A 17,147-nucleotide genomic window follows, 5' to 3' on the forward strand; every position below is an offset into this window, starting at 1 on the left:
TTTCTCTGAGCAAGAGTCTGTCCGCATGCCGCCAGGACAGCCTGGACACATCCTGGTTTTCCATCTGGGATCAAGAGCCGTTGGCCCCCTGTAGACACCCCCCAGGGGACACCTGTCTCTCAGGTGCTCAGGAGCCCAAAGCTGCTCGTGCCCCTCCCTTCAGCCAAAAGCGGGAGCCGCTCTGTCCCGTGTGAGCTCCGTCCAGGTAAATTACATGCTATCTGGACACACAGACGGCAACTTGGAAGGAACTTCTGGTGTTTTCAACTCGTTTGCAGCAAAACACAGATTTACAATTTAGGAATGCAGTACAGACAGAGGAGGAAAATGAGCTACTGTAATTTGGCACTGGTGAGGCTTTCATGGGGAAACCGAGTCAGTGTCTTTGGCCTGAGCTCTTGGGGCACCAGGGGCTCACTACCCACCACTTGGGGCAGGGTGCGTGCCAGGGCTCCGTTTCCTGCATCTCCTTGATCTCAGCCCCTTGGAAGCATCCGTCCTTGGTACCACATGCTGTGCTACCTTTGGCCTCTCTCAGCATGAGTGATTATTTATAGAAAGTCTTTGTTGAATATCCCTCACCCAGAAAGTCCTGACCACGAGTACAGACGCGAAGACAGGCAACAGGTCAGGGGAGGACCATTCAGACTGACCGCCATAGAACACTATTCTCGAGAACTCCCGAATCCCCACGGAACGTCCCTGGGTCTTCCCCGATGCACAGGGACACTACTGCCCTCTGGAGGCCGCTCTTTACACTGCCTGATTCCCTTTTCATAAAGACGCAGGTGAAGTCAGTCGAAGTAAATGAAGTCAAGAGAAAGAAATGAAGAAGAATTCCAGAGACAAGATATAAGCGTGAAACAGAGAATAATTTTCAAGGAGGCATAAAGGATGACTGGTGTCAGTAGGACTAAAGCTGCTAAATTAAAACCTTGCTGAAAATAGACAATTCAATTCTAGTCTTTATCCCATCGTCTTCTGGCCTGGACACTGGGAACTTCTCTGCCAGATGTGGTTCTGCCACCCAGGGAGGTCTCTGCCCTGGGGAGGTCTCTACCCTGGGGAGGTCTCTGCCCTGGGGAGGTCTCTACCCTGAGGAGGTCTCTGCCCTGGGGAGGTCTCTGCCCTGGGGAGGTCTCTACCCTGAGGAGGTCTCTGCCCTGGGGAGGTCTCTACCCTGGGGAGGTCTCTGCCCTGAGGAGGTCTCTGCCCTGGGGAGGTCTCCGTCCTGGCCGCACTGGCCCTCCACCATCATCCCCCAGCCTTCCCAGGGGCCAAGCCAGTCACTCCCTGGTCTGAATCAAAGGACACTTCCTTGCATCAGCATCTCCCCTGCTGTTCCATAAAAGAAGAGTGAGCCCCTGGGTTGAATGGCAGAGAGAGGGGTCTTCACTGCAGGCCTCCTTAGGGCTTTTCATGCCCTGCTGTGCTCAGGGCAAAGGGTCAGTGGCTTCTCTCAGAGATGGAGGTCGGAGCAGGAGGAACGTCCAGCCCCGGGGTCGGGCGATGCTTCCAGGTGACATTATAGGAGAGAGAGCCAGCTGGGCCCGCGGGCACTGACTCTGCAGAGGGAGACGCAGAGTTTAAAAACTCCATGCTTCTGCCCTGTTGACATTTTAGATCAATTTTAGAACAACCCCCCCCCCCAAAACAAATAACAAAACACCTGACACTGATTCACCAGCAAGCCATGCAAAGAAAGGTACCTTCTTGGGCTTCCCTGGTGGCACAGTGGTTGAGAGTCCGCCTGCCGATGCAGGGGACACGGGTTCGTGCCCCGTTCCAGGAAGATCCCACATGCCGCAGAGCGGCTGGGCCCGTGAGCCATGGCCGCTGAGCCTGCGCGTCCGGAGCCTGTGCTCCGCAACGGGAGAGGCCACGACAGTGAGAGGCCCGCGTACCGCAAAAAAAAAAAAAAAAAAAAAAAAAAAAAAAAAAAAGAAAGCCACCTTCTACAAGTCAGGTGCTCCCCTTCGCAGATCATTCATTTCCAGAGCACAGCTGTGAAGGGACTGAGGCTGGAAGGGCCCCTAACCTGTTCTAGGTCAGCTTAGACTGAGGAGAGGCCCCCCACCGTCCAAGCCCGGGAAGGGTGAGCCGCGGGCAGATCAGAGGGGGAAGCGGGTGCGGACGGAAGCAGAGGGCCCAGCAAAGGCCCGGCCCGCTGGCAGCCCCACGTGTCATCCCCAAGGCCCTGGAGAGCAGTCTGTAGCCTGTGGCTGCAGCGCTGGACCACACCCCTCGTCCCAGGGCTTCTGACATTGCACATCTCTGTGGGGCAGGCTCATGCAGTTTTATAGTTTTGAAGTACTTTTAATTTCTCAGAAATGAACTGATGTTAAGGTAAAAAGGCTCCACCCAAAGAAGCAACTAGAATGGTTCTTTCCAGCCACCTTACCTGGTTCTCAGACCAGGTCTGGCCTCTCCGTTTGGGATGGTGAGAGGCCACCCTCTGAGTCCAGATGCTTTCTTCATCTGAGGTGTCCACGTCGGCCAGATAGTGGGATGGGAGCTGCTCATTTCCAAGGACATTTGTTCCTTTGGAGGAAGAGTGGGTCTGGATTATTTGGAGTGAAAAGCTGAAAGCCAATGGGCATTTTCTCCAATGAAAAGAAAGAAGAAATCGAAGAAAACGGACACATGATTCTATTCCCTTGATATTATGGGGCTGAGATCCCTAAACCAAAATAAGAATGGAACAGAGTCCACGGTCCCACACAAGGAATTTCAGGAGAAGCCCCTGCCCCGGCCAGCACTCACCGGGGGGGCTCCAAGGTATGAAAGCCAGGTGGGCAAAGCAAATGGAATATAATTACATCACATGAGCTCCATGCGCCTCGGGCGTGGCAGACATGCGTCCCGGGAAGTTTCCACGAGTGGAGGTGACTTTGGGAAGTCTTTCCACGTTGGTCACTGGGGACTGCTTTTCCTGCCAGACTAGTGATTCGCAGACTCTCACGGGCACGGGTCACCTATGGTGTGGCCTGAGATGCTTATTCCTGGGCTCTGTTGGTGGAAGAGCCCCATGTTCTCACCAGAAAGTACCCCCAGAGCTCCAGGTTGGCCTGGAGGGCACCATATCCAGCCGTGCCGGGACGGGGAGGGCTTGACCCTCCTGTGGGGCGACCCACAGGAGCCAGTGTCCCAGGAATCAGTTGCACAAGCTGTTTCTGTGCTTGATGTGCAGCCGGCCACATGGCTCTGCCAGCACCCTGAACGACCTGGGGGCAAGGCCCTGAGCTCCAGGTGAGACTCCTGCCCCGTGGACACTCTGGTTTCAGCCTGGGAGATGTGTGCTAACGACCTGGCGATGCCATGTTGGATGCCTGGCCCCCGGGAGCTCATAACTGTGTGTTGTTTTAAGCTGGTAAGTTGGTGATAGGTCATGATGTCTCAAGGGCTAACAGATGCAACCATCCCAGTTAGAGCCCGCAACAGTGCGCCGAGTTAGGCCCTAACCCTATTTTACAACGAGGAAACCGAGGCACGGCGGTTCAGAGGTCGGATCACGTACACACCACACTCCTTGAAATCGCAGACCTCGTGGCTTGTCTGATGCACTATTAAGAGACAACACTGCGGATCTATCTCCAACACACGCTTTCCTACCACACTCGCCGTAAGACGCTCCCAATTTGAGACGAGGAGGTGACAAGTGTGTCTTAGAATCAATGAAATCGGGTGGCGAGTTGGTCGAAAGAGCTGGGCCTGAAACTCAGAGCTGCCTGTCTCCCAGGCGCATTTCCCAGCTCGATACTGTCTGTCGCAGCTCCTCCCTCTCCCCGCTGCCACCCCATCCACGTGCTGGGGTTGATTAGGGATCCTGGGAGGAAATGCGTGTGTCTGAGTCTTCATCCTATGACTTGGTCGATGTAGATTCACTTATTCACTGTTTATGGGGAAGTAAAACTCCCCTCCCACTGCCCCCAGACGCCTCCAGGATCCTAACGGGCGTGTGAATCATGAGATTACAGTCCCTGTAATATAATGAAAAGGGAAAATGGAAAGCGGGCCCATTTCCTGGCGGACGGCATCTTAACCACTTTTCCCCGGCAGCTGGTCCCACGCTGCAGCCACGTGGGAGCAGGTCGGTGGGAAGCAGCCTGTGCTGCTTCTGTGGTCTCATGTGCTCCTTCATCATTAGGGTGCCTGAACCCCCGGACCCCAGTGCACACTCCCCCAGGGCACAGGAACAGGCAGTGATTCGGGATTTCATTATGAAGCCGACTGTCTGACGACAAAATTAAACTGAGGATTTAAACTAGGGTCTCAGCACTTAGGGACCTCCCAAGTCATAGCTGGGAGGGAGGTGGCGGCCCAGGTTTGGAGCTGCCCTGTCCTGTGGTTAAGGTGGCCGGTCCGGGTGACCAGTCATCCTATCATCTCAGGGACACCTGCACGTCCCTACCCCACTCCTGCTCGATGTCCCCCCATCCAAGGTGGCAATGAGCTGTGTGGCCAGAGCGGGCGTCAATGCTGGTACTTCTGAGTGTTACCAGGGAAGCACCCAGCCCAGGGGAGCAGGGGTTGATGGCGTGTGCCAGGACTGCACATGCTGGACAATCACAGTGAAGGAAGGGGCTACGCATTGTAAATCAGTCAGGGGGCTGGCACAGATCGGGGTGGTGGGGCAGGGTGCCAGCGACCCTCTCCTCCATGCAGAGCCTGCATGGAAGACGGTGGCCAAGGGCACCTACCAGGTGTCGCAGTGGTCCCCGGGGCCGTCGTGCAAGACTCTCCCGGCAGGCGGAGCTCAGCGAGGGCGTCTGGTCTGGCAGGCGAGAGGCTGGCCATCTGCCCTTCCGGACCGGGGTGGCACCCAGAGGCCCTGGCATCAGCCTCGTCCAGGACCACGGGCTCCTGGGAGGTGGTCTCCTCTGTGCAGGGCTCATCTGTGAGGGCCTGAGCACATGGGGCCTGTTGGCAGGTTTTACTAGGAAAGGGCAGCTCCTTGGAATGTGGGACTTTCCAGTCCAAGTCTTGAGGGTTTCCAGGCATCATCTGACCAACCGAACACTGGACACCCCTCCTCTCTGCCCCTTGAGACTCAATTCCCTTTCATTTCAAAGGGCTCCGGACTTGCCGCTGGAGCAGGACCCGTGGCCCAAAGACCTTTTGGGTGCTGGCTCCCAGCTCCCTGCCCTGCTGTGCCCTTGCCCGCAGGTGTCTGCAGATCAGTCCCGGAAGACCGAGCCTGGCCCCAGCTCTGGGCTGGTGCCATTTGAGCCCGGGCACTGAGATGTCAGGGCTCCAGCTGAGGGGGTCCTCGCTCTGGGGCTCATGCCCCAGCTGCCTGTGCTGCGTGTGACGGTCCTGTGTGTGCCGGGCTCAGCCTCTAGTCCCTTTGGAAAGGGATCCTGTGAGGCTGAGAGGACCACCCCTTGTCCAGGTGAGGCGAGGGGATGGAGCCTCACGCAGGTTCCCCAGACCAAGGGCAAACAGCTAAGGAGCAGTGACTACATGGCCGGTCCTCCTGGGCGGCCCCCGTGGATGCCGTGTGTCCTGGTGTAATTATTAACAGCAGCCTATTCCACCCACAAGACTATCCTAGTTTGGGCAATGAAGCAGGGGACCCCACTCATCAGACGCAGCGGGTGCAGGCACCCGTCGGGCCCTGTCTGACCCCAGGGCGATGCTGCTCCTCTGGCCTCGCTCTTGAGTCTCGGGGGTTCTGCCTTCATTCAGGGACAGGCACCCGCCCGAACGCCCCAGGGCCCTGACTCATTTGCCCCGCACCCCACTTCTCCGAGCAGCCGACCCCGTCTCTCCAGGGACCAGAGGGTGTGACGTTTCTATGCCCCCCACCCCAGCTGTCCCCCTGCCTGTCACGCCCCCGTGGCCATCAGACTGTTTCCCAGAATGCTGTCCCCCACCTGGGGTCTGAAAACCTGTCGCCCAGGTTATCCTGGGATGGCTGGGGGCAGAAAAGGGAGCCCACTGACCTGCGGGTTGTCCACGGCCACTGAGACCAAGGACAGGCTTGGGGGGTGCCCACAGGACGAAGTGGAGTCGTCAGAGTCTGCCTCGAAGTCCAAGCCGTGAACGGGGAGGACACGCTTTTTCTGAGCAGGAAGGGATGCGGGAAAGAGGAGGCGAGGGAGGGTCAGCCTGACTGTGAGGGCCACACGCCCTCACCTCGGGCAGCGGGGAGGGCATCTCCAAGGGCACAGCCACCTTCTGTGGCGGTGCCGGGGGGCCACCCAGAGCCCCCCCGCCCCATCACAGGCTCTGCATCCCCAGCGCCTCTTAGAGGAGCAGAAGGAATCATCCGCTCAGCCCCTGACGGGCACACGGCTGCTCAGAGGTGCTGAGGACACAGCCCAGCAGTGCCGCCCTGGGGGGCAGGCAGGCTTCTCTGGGCTGATGGGTGCTTCTCACCCCTCACACTTTAGCGAATGAGGGGTGCCCAGCGCGGGGAAGCAGAGGGGGGAGGGGAGTTCCAGAGAGCTCCATCATCTTCAGATGCAAGAGCGGAGTTTATTCCAAATCCTTCCCTTATAGTGGTTTCCATCCTTTAAACGTATTGTGTAGGGAATATTCAACACTGGAGAGTATTCGCTGAGCTTCGTCAACGGGACATATAAAATTTTCTCATAAAAAGATGCCTACGGTCCCCAGGGACCAGCCGCGCGGACCAGCCGGCGTGGTTCTGAGAGACGCTGTCACCCTCCAAGGGTCTCCAGCCAACGTCACCGCCCGTCCCGCCCCTCCCCTCCCTGCTGCTGTCAACCTGCCCAGAAACCCCGGGGATTACTTTGCTTGTCTTTATCACCAAAAATAAGTTAAAAAAATAAGTGAAAGCAGAAGCAGACACCAATAAAAAACAAGGCTCGTGGCTGGCTATAAACAAAAGCAAGGAAGTTCACAGAGGCAAGCCGGAGGGGGTTTGCTTCCCTGCAAGGTGCAAAGGCTGTTTCCGGGGGATACCAGTGCCCTCACGACCACGTGCCCTGAGGACGCTGGCCGGATATCCAGGCAGGGCTGGAGGTCCAGGCAAGCCTCTCTGCAGGCCCCGCTCCCCTGCAGCTTGCTCTGGGGTTTCCTATGGCGAGACCTGTGCTGAGAGCACACTGCTGCTCGGTGCTCAGTGATCTCAGAGGCTGCGGGGCATGGTGAAGGCAGGCGGGTCTTCGGGCTCCTGCCCCGCGGAGTGCTGGAGAGCCTGAGCGTTTCAGGAAATCAGAACCCGAGCCTCCAGCATCTGGGAGGGCGGGGCTGGGGGAAGACTTACTTTGCTTCCAACGGGCTGGGCCTGGGCTACTGTGTCCTGTTCTCTGTCCTCATCCGTGTGCTCGCTGTCTCCACTTCTCCCTCCGGGGCCTGGCTCAGGTCCACCTGCAATGGACGCCTGCATGACTCCACCAGGAGAAGACCATCCGTCCATCCACCCACCCACCCCTCCATCTGCTGTGAAGCAACCAGGCAAGGCCGTCTACTGGCCTCCCAAAGACCTATCTGAGCATCAGTTAGAGCCGGTCTGAATCACAGCAGAAAACGAATACTCTGCATCAGTTTCACCAACGGTCACCTTCACTGACCGCTTCCTAAGCAGTCTGAAGACACCGCAGTGTGTGGGTGAAGCAGGCCTGGAGCTACATCACCTTTTCCCAAACTAACCTCCTCACTTTCAGTCTCATTCCACTTGCTTCTCAGCCCCGGGCCTCCCCGCCTCCCTTCTCTGCCCCCCAGGACGCCTTCCTCACCTGAGCCCCCAGGCCTGTCCCCCGACCCCCAGCACAGCCTCACTCCTCCCTCTTTTCCCCCGGTCACGCTGGCCTGGCCGGTGTTCTGTTCCCTCAGGTCACTACAGAAGAGTGATGAAGTGCATTCTGGGGTTTTAGTCTGGAAGCCCCATGGATCACCCACCTTCCCCAGGGGCCAGGGGCACCCCGGCATCCTTGTGAGCACAAAGGACTTACTGTTGACGTCAGGTGAGCTCTGCACTCGGTCAGGTAAACCTATAACCGAAGAAAAGCTCTCAGCAAAGACCCCGGCGGCCCTCACCAGCTACACCCGTGCGTTAGGCCCTGCCTGGACCAGCTTTCGAAACATTAACTTGAATCACTTCTTCTTCTTTTTTACGTTTGACTACTTCTTTTTATTAAAGGTACAACTTTCCCGATTTTGTGCTCTTTCCGTGTGCCCTTTCTTGGTGTGCTGCATTCACAGGTGCCAGCAGGGAGAATGCAGCCCCTGGACCATCACTCCACCCGAGACCCGCCTCACTGGGTCCGGAGCAGCGGCTGGAATCAGATTTTTTGTGGCCCCCCAGTGCCGCCTCCTGGCCCTCGGTGGTGACAGTTCTGAAACTGGCTGCTTCTGGGTGGCACTGGCTCCCAGCTCCGGACCCTGGCTGGGCGCCAGAATCCCCGTGACCTTTTACCTAATGCAGATTCCTGAGCCCACCCCAGTCCCTAGAAATCAGGACCTCCCGGGGCCAGGACCAGGTCCTCAGGGTTGTGACGTGGACTGTGGTTTCCCACTGTGAACGGGGCCCCCGGCGTTGAGACTCTCAGACGCTTCGCGGTGTGGCTTTTCGCGTGCTACCTGTGGTTCCCACACCTGAGCCCTGCGGTGACGGTGAAACCACACTCCTGCTGCACGGAGATCCCTCAGCTGGCTCCCGGCCGGCTGAGCGGGCATGGGGCCGTGGGTGCATGCGGCCGTGGGATTTACTGCTAGGCTCCAACCGAGACAGAAATATCGGCCATGAAGCAGCATCCTGGCGAGGAGGTGGGGAAAACTCCCCAAGTATAGGGTGACGGTGCCCCCCGCCCCACCGTGTCACCAGGACACTCCTAGTGACGCCAGCTGTCTCAGCACGGTTATCAGGAGAGCCACTCTTACTCTTAAAAATGTCCTGGTTTCGATGATTTATCATATGCCCCCTGCACCCCCGGCCCAAGGACGCCCCCGACCCCTGTGGTCTGTTGCTCCAGGTGACAAAAGCCATCACAGGTGAGGATGCCTCTCGGTGGTGTGTCCTAAATTCAACAATGTGCTAAGATTGCTCAGAAACACCTGTGCCAGGCCCAGTGCGTGTGCAAATGCCCTGAGGGTGGCTATGCCTACCTCCTGCATCTGCCTATCAACGTGGGGCTTTAAGGGGCACAAGACACAAGTAAGGTGCCTCTCCAGAAGGCCTGGGGGAGACGCCCAGGCTGGGGCACGGTGAGGACACCCCCAATCCCAGAAGCACCGCCTCCGATCGGGACGTGCAGGAGCTCCAGACCCCAGGGCATTCTCCTTGGTGCCCCAGATGGAGACGGTCAAGACACCGAGCCCCCAGATACCAGCCTGACAGGCCGTCACAGCCCGAAGGCCTGGCCAGGTGTTGGCAGAGCCTGGGACTCAGGTGACAGGGACAAGGCAAGAGCTTCCCGAAAACACCGCTCAGTTCTCTCCATTCAAGTTCAGGAGGCACTTCTAAGCTCAGGCAATCTCACATCCTTCCCCCGATATATCCCTCTACCCAAATGGCTTCAAGGTGGACAACACAGGTGAGCACACGTTTAGTGCAAGAACACCGTCTGGACCTCAAGTTCTTCATGGAATAAATACTTGGATTCAAAATATTAAAACAAACGACTGAGCTACAACCCGTCTCTTTTTTGCCAGCCGCTCCGCGGCATGTGGGATCCTCCCGGACCAGGGCACGAACCCGCATCCCCTGCATCAGCAGGCGGACTCCCAACCACTGTGCCACCAGGGAAGTCCAACAACCTATCTCTTTAAGTCTTGATGATCATCAGGCTCACGGGGAATGTTTGCTAAAGAGACAGAGTCTAGGCCCCGTACTGGATGCCCGGGGAGGAGGCTCACTCCTTACCTGCTCCCTGCAGCCGCCCGCAGAGGGACCGCACCACCTGGGCACCCCCGGAGTGCTGGAAGCGCGCTCTCACATGCCCGTAGTACCAGTCCAGGGAGCCCCTCTTCACCAGCCTGCAGAGACACAGAGCTCAGGCCCGGGCGGCACACACCCCCGTGTCCCGGAAGGGGCAGGCTGGGCCCCCCGCCAGCAGGGCCACTTGATCTCCAGGTCCCGGCTCACCTGGCCAGGTGGCAGGGGTCGCAGAGCCAGCCCTGCTCCTCTGGGGTGTGGCCGCAGCCTTTGCAGGTGAAGAGGCCGCAGTCCAGGCATTGCACCTTGGGGGTCTCGAGGAGCCGGTAGGGCTGCAGGCAGCGGGCGCAGTGGGTGTTGCTCAGCTGGGCCGTGTCTGAAAGCAGCTCCCACTTGGAGTTTTCCTCCTTAATCTTGCCTTTCAAACCCCTTAATAGGAAACAAGAAAATATTGGATGCCTTGTTTTTGCAACAGGCTTTAAATTCAAGGGCGAGCGCACGCACGCGCGCACACACACACACACACACACACACACAGACTCTCAGATGCAGAAACCAGTGACCCAAAGTCAGGTAGCACCATGACTTTCTTTCATTGCCAAAGGGCTGCGAACCACGCAGGTTCAGAATCACAGGGGAGGGCAGGCCCACAGCTGCCCGCACCACCTCACGTAACTCAGTGTAGTGGGAAGAGGATGCACAGAGGCCCTGGACCCCAGGTTGGTTCCCCAGCTCTGACCCTGAACCCGGAGCTTTTCTGATGCAGAGCCCAGAGCTTGGAGACTGTATAGCTGGATGAGTGTGGACCTGTGGCCACTAGCACCCAGTGTCCAAGCTCCGTCGGACCAGACGGGGTTGGCGGCTCTGGGAAACCAGCAGGGATGGGGCCCGGTAAGGTCCTGGGGATGTAGCTTGGTTGGGCCACACAGTTATCTAGAGCCCATCTGTGGCCCAGTTTAATTGTTTAGCAGGAGGTTAGAGAAGAGAGAAAAATCCAAGAGGTTGCTGGGCCGGTCAGAGCAGCTGCAGGAGGAGTCACAGAGGCTGGAGCAGGACGTCTCATTCAGCTGGTGGGCCGGGCCGACGCTCTCCTCTGTGAGGCCCAGGCCAGCCACACCTGCTCCGCCACCCTGGCCTGCATTAACTGTCCTGAGCTGCGGATGACACCAGGTAAGTGGAGGTCAGGTCGGCACCCTGCAGTAAGAGTTGAGAAGCTGAACCCACACAGCCAAGGAAAAAAGCCCAGTGGGGGCAGGAACCTAGGAAGAATACTGTCATCCACTGACTACAGGCTAGATAAAGCTGCATTGACAAGGCAGAGGAAGTGTCTTCCTTAAACAGCAGAGTACCTGGGGCCAGGTGGAAAGGGCCTAGTGTCCTCCACGTCCACTCATGATGTATCGGCTTCAGCCAGAAAACCTAAAGGCCACCCCTTGGCTGGGCAGGGCCTTGTCCAGCTTCTCTCCTAGCATGGGTCCCCCACTCTCCATCCAGGTAGAGCCAGACCCCCAGAAAGAAAGATGAGGACGTGTAGAGGTGCACTGCATCCCAGGATGTGAAGCCCTCTTAAATAAGAGCCCGCGAGAGTCCTGGGGTGGTGGCTAGAAACTTTCAGGTGTTGAATTTGGGGGAACAGATAATGATACTCTGCTTCAGATTCCTTTTTTGTGAATATATTTATTTGTAATATATATTATTTAAATTTTTTTTAATTTTAATTTTTAAAAATTAAAAAAAAATTTTATTGGAGTATTGTTGATGTACAATGCTGGGTTAGTTTCTGCTGTACAGCACAGTGAATCTGTTATACATATATCCATTCTTTCTTAGATTCTTTTACCATATAGGTCATTATAGAGTATTGAGTAGAGTTCCCTGTGCTGTACAGTAGGTCCTTATTAGTTATCTATTTTACATGTAGTAGTGTGTATATGTCAATCACAGTCTCCCAAGTTATCCCCCCTACCTCCCACCAGTCACCATAAGTTTGTTTTCTACATCTGTGACTCTGCGTCAGATTCTTTAAAACATAACTTCTCTTCTTCACAGCTGGAAAACAGCAGGGAGGGAAGAGGGGACCCCGCATTGGTCCAGCCGAGTAACACCAGATGCCTGCCAACCAGAGGGCACATCAACGGACCTGGAGGACCGTGGGGGGCCAGAGCCATCCATATACCCTGCTTATCACAATCACAGGGTCGACCAGATGTCCCTGCACTACAGGGAGGGACAAGCCCAACATGCAGCTATAAGTTAAGGTCACCTTCAGGAATAAAAGCTGCCCTGAATGTGATTTACTACACAGTAGTAGTAAACAGAGGAAGACTTGAAACTAGTCTGCTTGGTGTGCTGAGTGGGCATAAGAAAGAGGAGCAGGAGGTAAGAAGAGGCCAGGCTGGGCTGGAAAGACCACAGGCTATGTTCACGGAGGAGGAGAAGACTGGGCTAAAGTGAAGATGGAAAGGAACTGAGGTGGGCAATGGGGAGGAAAATGGGCAGAACATCAAGTCCAGGGATGCAGAACAGTGGTTCGAAGGTGTGGTCCAGGGACCTACAGGGGTACCTGAGACCCTGTGACAGGGTCCACAAGGTCAAAACTCTTCTCGTAATAACACTAAGGTGATATTTGTCTTTTTTGCTCTTTGACCCCTGCACCGGTGGTGCAAAAGCTATGGTGGGTGAAAGTTCTGGGGCCTCAGCACAGATCAAGCCAGAGGTACAGAGTGTATCAGCAGTCAATCTGCTCTTTGCCAGAAAAGAAAAGAAAGGAAAGCATGTCTTGATGAAGTGCGTCTTGAATTAAAAGTGTGTCAAGTGACAGTATTTGTTGCCACTGACAAAACTCAAGCTTTCAAGCTCAACGACTTTTGGAAAACTTTTATGTCTCTGCTGACTTGAGCCTGACAGTTTTCATCACTGAGAGGTTTCTGATAAGATCAGCAGTGATGTGATTTTTTGGGTTCTGTATAATGAAACGTGTCGATGTTTGGAAAGTCTGCATAGGTGTCATAAAATCACACGTGGATAGAAGATTGACTTCAAGTGCAAGATGGACCAATGGATTTCAATGTAACAGGAAGGGTAAAGTTCATTGACATGATTCCATGTCATTTCAGATTCCACATTGTAACTTCCTTTAAGAAACTACCAGTCATAGGGTTTTCATGTATTATCAAAACAATGTCCATAATTATGTGAAAAAGCTACTAAAACACTCCTGCTTTTTCCTACTACATATCTGTGTGAGGCTCGATTTTTTTCCAACACCTCAGACAAAACAACATATTACAACATATTGAATGCAGAAGAAATATCAGAATTCAGCTATCTCGGATTATGCCAGACATTAAAGGGATTTTCAAAAAATACAGAACAATGCCATTTTCCTCACTCATGTTTTTATTTTGGAAAAAAAGTTATTTTTCATAAAAATTTTATTTTGTTGTAAGGGGTTTATTGTTGTTTTAAATAAGTGAATGACTATTTTTAAAATGCCCAGTTTTAATTTTTTTTTTTTTTTTTTTTTTGCGGTATGCGGGCCTCTCACTGTTGTGGCCTCTCCCGTTGCGGAGCACAGGCTCTGGACGCGCAGGCTCAGCGGCCATGGCTCACGGGCCCAGCCGCTCCACGGCATGTGGGATTTCCCGGGACTGGGGCACGAACTCGTGTCCCCTGCATCGGCAGGCGGACTCTCAACCACTGCGCCACCAGGGAAGCCCCAGTTTTAATTTTTGATGGGATAAATATTGACATCTATAACCCAGCTAAACAAAAGCTCCTTGGGGTTCTCAGTAATTTAAGAATATAAAGGGTCCCTCAGACCAAAATGTTTGAGAACTGCTGATTTGGAAGCTACACATTTACTCTCCTAGAATGCAAAGAAAAGGGCTCAGGAGACAGAAATGCAGAGAGAAGATGATGGCCAAGGCAGAGAAGGGCAAACACCTGACGGGTAATAAGGCACACCTTGGAGATATTGTGGGTTCAGTTCCAGACCACTGCAACAAAATGAATATTGCAATAAAGGGAGTCACAGGAATTTCTTGGTTCCCCAGGGCAAATAAAAGTTATGCTTACACTACACTGAAGTCTATTAGGTGTGCAATAGCATTATGTTTGAAAAAATAATGCACATACCTTAATTAAAATATTTTCTTGTTAAAAATTGCTAACCTTCTTCTAAGTCATATTCTTTTTGCGGGTGGAGGGTCCTGCCTCTGTGTCGGTGGCTGCTGACTGATCAGGGTGGTGGGTGTTGAAGGCTAGGGCGGTGGCAGTGATTTCCTAAAATAAGACAACAATGAAGTTCGCTGCATGGACTCTTCGTTTCATGAACAATTTGTCTGTAGCACGCAACGCTATTTGATAGCAATTTACCCACAGTAGAACTTCTTTCAAAATTGGAGTCAATTCTCTCAAATCCTGTTGCTGCGTTATCGACTCAGTTTATGGAATATTCTAAATCCTTTGTTATCACTTCAACAATCTTCACACCATCTTCACCAGGAGTTGATCTATCTCAGGAAACCACTTTCTTTGCTCATCCATGAGAAGCAGCTCCTCATCTGTTCAAGTGGTATCATGAGATTGCAGCAATTCAGTCACATCTGGAGCCCCACTTCTAATTCTAGTTTTCTCACTGTGTCCACCACATCTGCAGTTACTTCCTCCACTGGAGTCTTGAACCTCTCAAAGTCATCCTTGAGAGTTGGAATCAACTTCTTACAAACTCCTGTGAATGTTGATACTTGGGTCTCTTCCCATGAATCATGGATGTTCTTCATGGCATCTAGAATGACAAATCCTTTCCAAGATGTTTTCAATTTACTTTTCCCAGATTCATCAGAGGAAATCAGTGTCTCTGGCAGCTATGGCCTCATGAAAGGCATTTCTTAAAGAATAAGACTTAGAATAAGACTTAAGTTACTCCTCAATCCATGGGCAGCAGAATGGATGTATCTTAGCAGGCATGAAAACAACATTAATCTCATTGTCCATCACCATCAGAGCTCTTGGGTGACCAGGTACATTGTCAATGAGCAGTATTATTTTGAAAGGAATCTTTTTCTGAGCAGTAGGTCTCATCAGTGAGCTTAAAATATTCAGTAAACTAGATTGTAAACAGATGTGCTGTCATCCAGGCTTTGTTGTTCCATTTATAGAGCACAGGAAGAGTAGATTTAGTATAGTTCTTCAGGGCCCTGGGGTTTTCAAAATGGTAAATGAGCCCTGGCTTCAACTTAAAGTCACCAGCTGCATTAGCCCCTAACAAGAGAGTCAGTCTGACTTTTGAAGCTTTGAAGCCACATATTGACTTCTCCTCTCAAGCTATGGAAGTCCTAGATGGCACCCAAAATCAAGGTGTTGGTGGGACTGGGATTCTTCCTGGAGGCTCAGGGGGAAGGTCTGTGCCCTTGCTTTCCCAGCTTCTAGGGGACAACTGTATTCACTGGCTCACGGCCCCTTCCTCCATCTCAGAGCCAGCAATGGCGGGTTGAGTCCTTCTCACCATGAATCACTCTTACGTTGTCCTGTGTCACCCCCCCTTCCATCTGTCAGGCCCCTTGTGGCCCACCTGGATAACCCAGGATTGTCTCCCTGTGTCCAGGCCCTGATTGGCATCCTTCCGTCTATCAGGCCCCTTGTGGCCACACTGGCCACCTGGATTACCCAGGATTGTCTCCCCATGCTGAGGCTCTGATTGGCACCCTTAATTGCACCTGCAGTCTTAATTCTCCTTTGCCAGGTAGCCCAGTATACTCACAGATTCGGGGGATTAGGACATGGGCATCTTTGGGGGCTCATTATTCTGCCATGGTTCTGAGGGGAAAATGTGTGAGCAGAGATCTCACTCCCAGCTGAGAGATTCCCAAATATAAAATCCACCCCCCCGCCATGCCATTCCTGAGAAAACAACATGAAGATGTGCTCCAGAGGACTGAAAATCGAATCTCAAGTATGACACTTAAGAATGAGGGTGAAAGGGCCAATGAGTCACAGAATTGAGACAAAAGTATTAAAAGTACATCAACCAAACTAAAGTGTCAGAGAGAATTGCTGAAAGAGGACAAACATAATGTAATAAGAACTGAAGAGCAATTACATGATCTAAGGTCCTGATTATATGAGCTAAGTATCAGGAATTATAATGAGGGAAATAGACACTTGCTAAAGTTCTTTGAGGTCTTCTGAAGAGAACGAGCAAACGATAATAAAAGGGATAAAGAGGAAATACGTGGTGATGTGTGAACAACAGCCCGCTGAGAGGGAGGCTCACAGGAATCTCAGAAGTGAGCTCAGACCAAAGTTAATCTCCAGGCTGCGCTGGCAGCTGACTTCCTGTTTCAGCCCCTGTGCTTTCAACCCTGGAGTTGCCTGTCTGTGGTGCCAGGTGGCCCAGCAAAGGGTGACCTCAAATTCCTTATTATTATTTATTTTTAAGGCAAGTCATGGTTTGCAAGCCATGTGTCACACCAGGAGCTCTTTCGTGGGTAATCTCAGGCATTCAGGTCTGTTTGCAAAGATTGCAAATCCACATCACCACCTGTTTGCCTTTCTGGGGAAGGTCCGCAGCCCTAATATTTGACTTGTGGGCTGTGCCCTTGAAAACAGGGTGTTCTATTTAGGTAAACTTGGGTCCTCACCCAGCAACATGAGTCACCCATGCATTCTCATTTATCCCTTTCCTATGTAAACTTTGGGATTTTTGTGTTTTTCTAATTTGGAAAACGTCTTTATCTTTCTGATTTTAAGACACTCTTTAGAGATCAAAGATATGAATCACTGCCATTTCTGTTAAAACTGTTTCTTCTAATTTTTAAAAAATTAAACATTTTCCTTTTAAATTCAGATGTACATATTTAGTCAATACTTATCAGTATTTTGTGTTGTGATGTCTACCTGTGTTGTCATATGTAGGCTTTTCCACTCCAAGATTATGTACATATTTACTTATATTTTCTTCCAATAATTTTCAGTTTCATGTTTTACATTTTTAATATATCAGTTATAAATCTAACTGAGGTCAAACTCCCTCCCCCAGCCCTGCACTCATGGTCAACTATTCCAACACTTAGCTTTAACTAATTCTTCCCTTTCTTACTGATATGAAATGTTACCACTGTATTAGATATTGTTATACATACTTGGTGGCATTTTAGGACTTTCATGTTGTTTTACTGATTATCTATATCTGTGAAAGGGGTAGCTGCCAGAACAGACCAGCGGAACATGAGGCAGACATAAGGATGTGCAGCCCTTGAGGGTAGGCTGTCTTTTCAAATAAAGGGAGCAAGATGTGCCA

At 52.7% G+C, this 17,147-nt stretch overlaps 1 protein-coding gene across 4 annotated transcripts in view; it reads right to left on the reverse strand.

Annotated features, from left to right (window-relative positions):
- MLPH (melanophilin) overlaps window positions 1-17,147 on the reverse strand; it is a 42,440-nt gene that overhangs the window by 13,201 nt on the left and 12,092 nt on the right. For all 4 annotated transcript variants that reach the window (XM_060106277.1, XM_060106276.1, XM_060106278.1 and 1 more), the window contains exons 3-9: window positions 10,055-10,273; window positions 9,833-9,945; window positions 7,923-7,961; window positions 7,235-7,338; window positions 5,946-6,065; window positions 4,701-4,905; window positions 2,402-2,541 (exon numbers count right to left, since the gene is read on the reverse strand). In XM_060106277.1, coding sequence (XP_059962260.1) covers window positions 2,402-2,541; window positions 4,701-4,905; window positions 5,946-6,065; window positions 7,235-7,338; window positions 7,923-7,961; window positions 9,833-9,945; window positions 10,055-10,273 — 940 coding nt within the window. The remainder of the gene's footprint in view (window positions 1-2,401; window positions 2,542-4,700; window positions 4,906-5,945; window positions 6,066-7,234; window positions 7,339-7,922; window positions 7,962-9,832; window positions 9,946-10,054; window positions 10,274-17,147) is intronic.

This window comes from Mesoplodon densirostris, chromosome 8 (assembly GCF_025265405.1).
Source record: "Mesoplodon densirostris isolate mMesDen1 chromosome 8, mMesDen1 primary haplotype, whole genome shotgun sequence".
In the NCBI taxonomy this organism is placed as follows: Eukaryota; Metazoa; Chordata; class Mammalia; order Artiodactyla; family Ziphiidae; genus Mesoplodon; species Mesoplodon densirostris.